The sequence below is a fragment of the Aegilops tauschii genome, chromosome 2 (genome assembly GCF_002575655.3).
Source record: "Aegilops tauschii subsp. strangulata cultivar AL8/78 chromosome 2, Aet v6.0, whole genome shotgun sequence".
In the NCBI taxonomy this organism is placed as follows: Eukaryota; Viridiplantae; Streptophyta; class Magnoliopsida; order Poales; family Poaceae; genus Aegilops; species Aegilops tauschii.
In genome coordinates this window covers 570,815,499-570,817,940 of record NC_053036.3, presented here as the reverse complement: position 1 = coordinate 570,817,940, position 2,442 = coordinate 570,815,499, and the positions used below count along the sequence as shown (strand labels likewise).

The 2,442-nt window shown below is 46.1% G+C and overlaps 1 protein-coding gene across 1 annotated transcript; it reads right to left on the bottom strand.

The window, feature by feature from the left end:
* Positions 1–1,130: 1,130 nt before the first annotated feature.
* Positions 1,131–2,009, bottom strand: LOC141041280 (uncharacterized). Its single transcript, XM_073507410.1, has one exon. The coding sequence runs from the start codon at positions 2,007–2,009 to the stop codon at positions 1,131–1,133; it is 879 nt and encodes a 292-aa protein (XP_073363511.1).
* Positions 2,010–2,442: the final 433 nt, after the last annotated feature.

The window sequence follows — 2,442 nt, the reverse complement described above, 5'->3', positions numbered from 1 at the left end:
CGGCAAATTGTATCCTAGGCAACGAGAAACTTCCCGCCGTTTATCTTATCCTTCCCTGCCTAGAAGAAAGACTTCATCCATTTGTTGATGTCCTCGAATACCCATGTCGAGGGGTCAAGAACCATTAACTGGTGAATCGACCTGGTCGTGATCAATGACTTGACGAGGATTAATCGCCCTGGACACAGGATGAACCCTCATTGCCAAGATGGAATGAAGTTCAGGACCTGGTCGATCAGGGGCTGCCAGTTTGTTCTGGTGAGTTGATTGATCGCAAGTTGGAGGCCTAGGTAGTGGTATCAGAAACTCATGAGCTTACATTGTAACATCGTCTCCACTCTATGTTGATCCAACTCGTTAGATCTCATGAGGACTGCATCGGACATGCTATAGTTGATCAGTAATCCAGAGGCTTCACCAAAGATGTTGAAAGTTGTTTTCACAAATGTAAGATCTTGCGTTGAGGGTCTGATGAATAGGGATAGATCATCTGCATATAGCAACAACCTCTGGATGGCTGAGATCCTTTTGAATGAGCTTAGCAGTTAGCACCCCTTCCTTGCTAGACTTGTTGATTATAGAAGTGAGGGAGTTCACGGCGATAATGAAAATCTAGGGGGAGATCAGATCCCCCTACCTGTATCCTTTGGTGTGATGGAAGCGCCTGCCTAGGATGTCGTTGACTACAACTCTAGTGTTCGATGAATGTAAGAGAATCGAGATCCATCCAATCCATCTATGGCCGAAGCTACTTGCTCTCTGGTTCTCAAGTAAGAAAGGCTAAGACAGTGCGTCGAAAGCTTTGGTGATATCAAGTTTCAGAAATAGTCCCTTCTCTCTCCTTGCATGAAGTTTATGAGCCACCTGCCTAACCAAGAGGAAGTTTTCATGTAGATTTCTCCCCTTCATGAACGTTGATTGGTTGATTGAAACTATCTCGAAAATGTGCGTTCAAGTCCTCGAAGCCAGCAGGTTGGCACAAATCTTGGCAAAGCTATCTGGCATACTTATGGGACGATAGTCTCCCACTTCCGTAGCATCAGGCTTCTTCAGAATTAACACCATGTGTGCGTGATTCAGCTTGTCAAAACCTCTCCGATCTCCAGCGCACGATTTCATAAGTGCTGCCATCATGTCGCCTTTGATGATTGGCCAAGCAATGTGGTAAAACGCGCCAATGAATCCGTCCGGACATGCCCTCTGTCTGCTGGAATCTCCTTTATTACATTCCAGATCTCATCCTCCTTGAAATTTTGCTCGTGGTCTGGTAAGTTGCACTCTGAAATCCGGTGGTAGTTCATGTCTAGCATGATGTTCCTAGACTGCACCTTGCCCAACAGGTTTTTAAAGGCTTCGTTAAAAACTTCCTCCTTCCTGGATTGATCCGTGACTATCTCGTCACCATGCTTGATGCTCGTGATCAAGTTTTTTGAACACCTCCCATTATCCACTGCTTGAAAAAGCTTGGTGTTGGCATCTCCATCCTTGAGCCAACGGATCCGCGATCTCTGTCTATCAATTGTGCACTCCAACGAAGCGAGGCCGAGCAGGGATAGCTTGAGTGTACGTCCCAGCGAGAGCTCGAGAGGGGATAGGAGTGTGATCTCTTGCGCTCGATTAAGCCTGAAAATCATCCGGTTCGCAACGTTCATGAGCATCTTGATGTTCCCTGTCTTTCTTTGGCCCCAAGCTTGCAAGCACGTCGCGGTGTTTCTGAACAGAGCATCTAGCCTCTTGAATGGATCAAAAATCTCGTCATTGCAAACTTGAGCCTCTTTAACCGCCTCCTCAAAGCCCTCCAATTTAGTCCAATATAGCTCGAAACGGAAGCGTTGCTTCACGCAGGAGTGAGTACTCCTAGAGAGGTGTAGGGGCGCATGATCCAATGCACTAGAGGAGACTGCATGCAGCCGGTAATCGGGGTTGACCAATTTCCATTCCGCTGACACCAACATCCTGTCAATTTTGCTGAATGTTGGTGCATTCCTCTTGTTCGACCAAGTGAACATGCGTCCACACATGTATAGCTCCTTAAGCTCGTGATCATCCATGAAGTTTTGAAACTTTGTCATCATAGCTCTATTGAGGTTCATGTTTTCCTTCGATGCCCTAAGGATCATGTTGAAATCTCCGAGACACACCCATGGTCCTGTGCACAACAACCTTCTAGCATAGAGGTCCGATAGGAATTGTGACTTTAGCTCATCTCCTTGCGGTCCGTAAACAACCGAGATCCACCATGTAGTGCCATCTTTTTGATGAATCTTGACAGTTAGGAAGTTGGTATTAAGCTGGATGCAATCGATGGAAAGACTCAGAAAAATAAGCAAAGCCGTCAAGGGACGGCCCCAAGCATTGCATTACAATGAATTGATCAACAACCTCAAATTTTTTCTCTTGCAAGCCAACCAAATTGACCCTGAACAAAGATAAAAACTCCCT

Coding starts and splice junctions, on each gene's coding strand:
- LOC141041280 (XM_073507410.1), bottom strand. CDS start 2,009: ATGTTCACTTGGTCGAACAAGAGGAATGCACCAACATTCAGCAAAATT.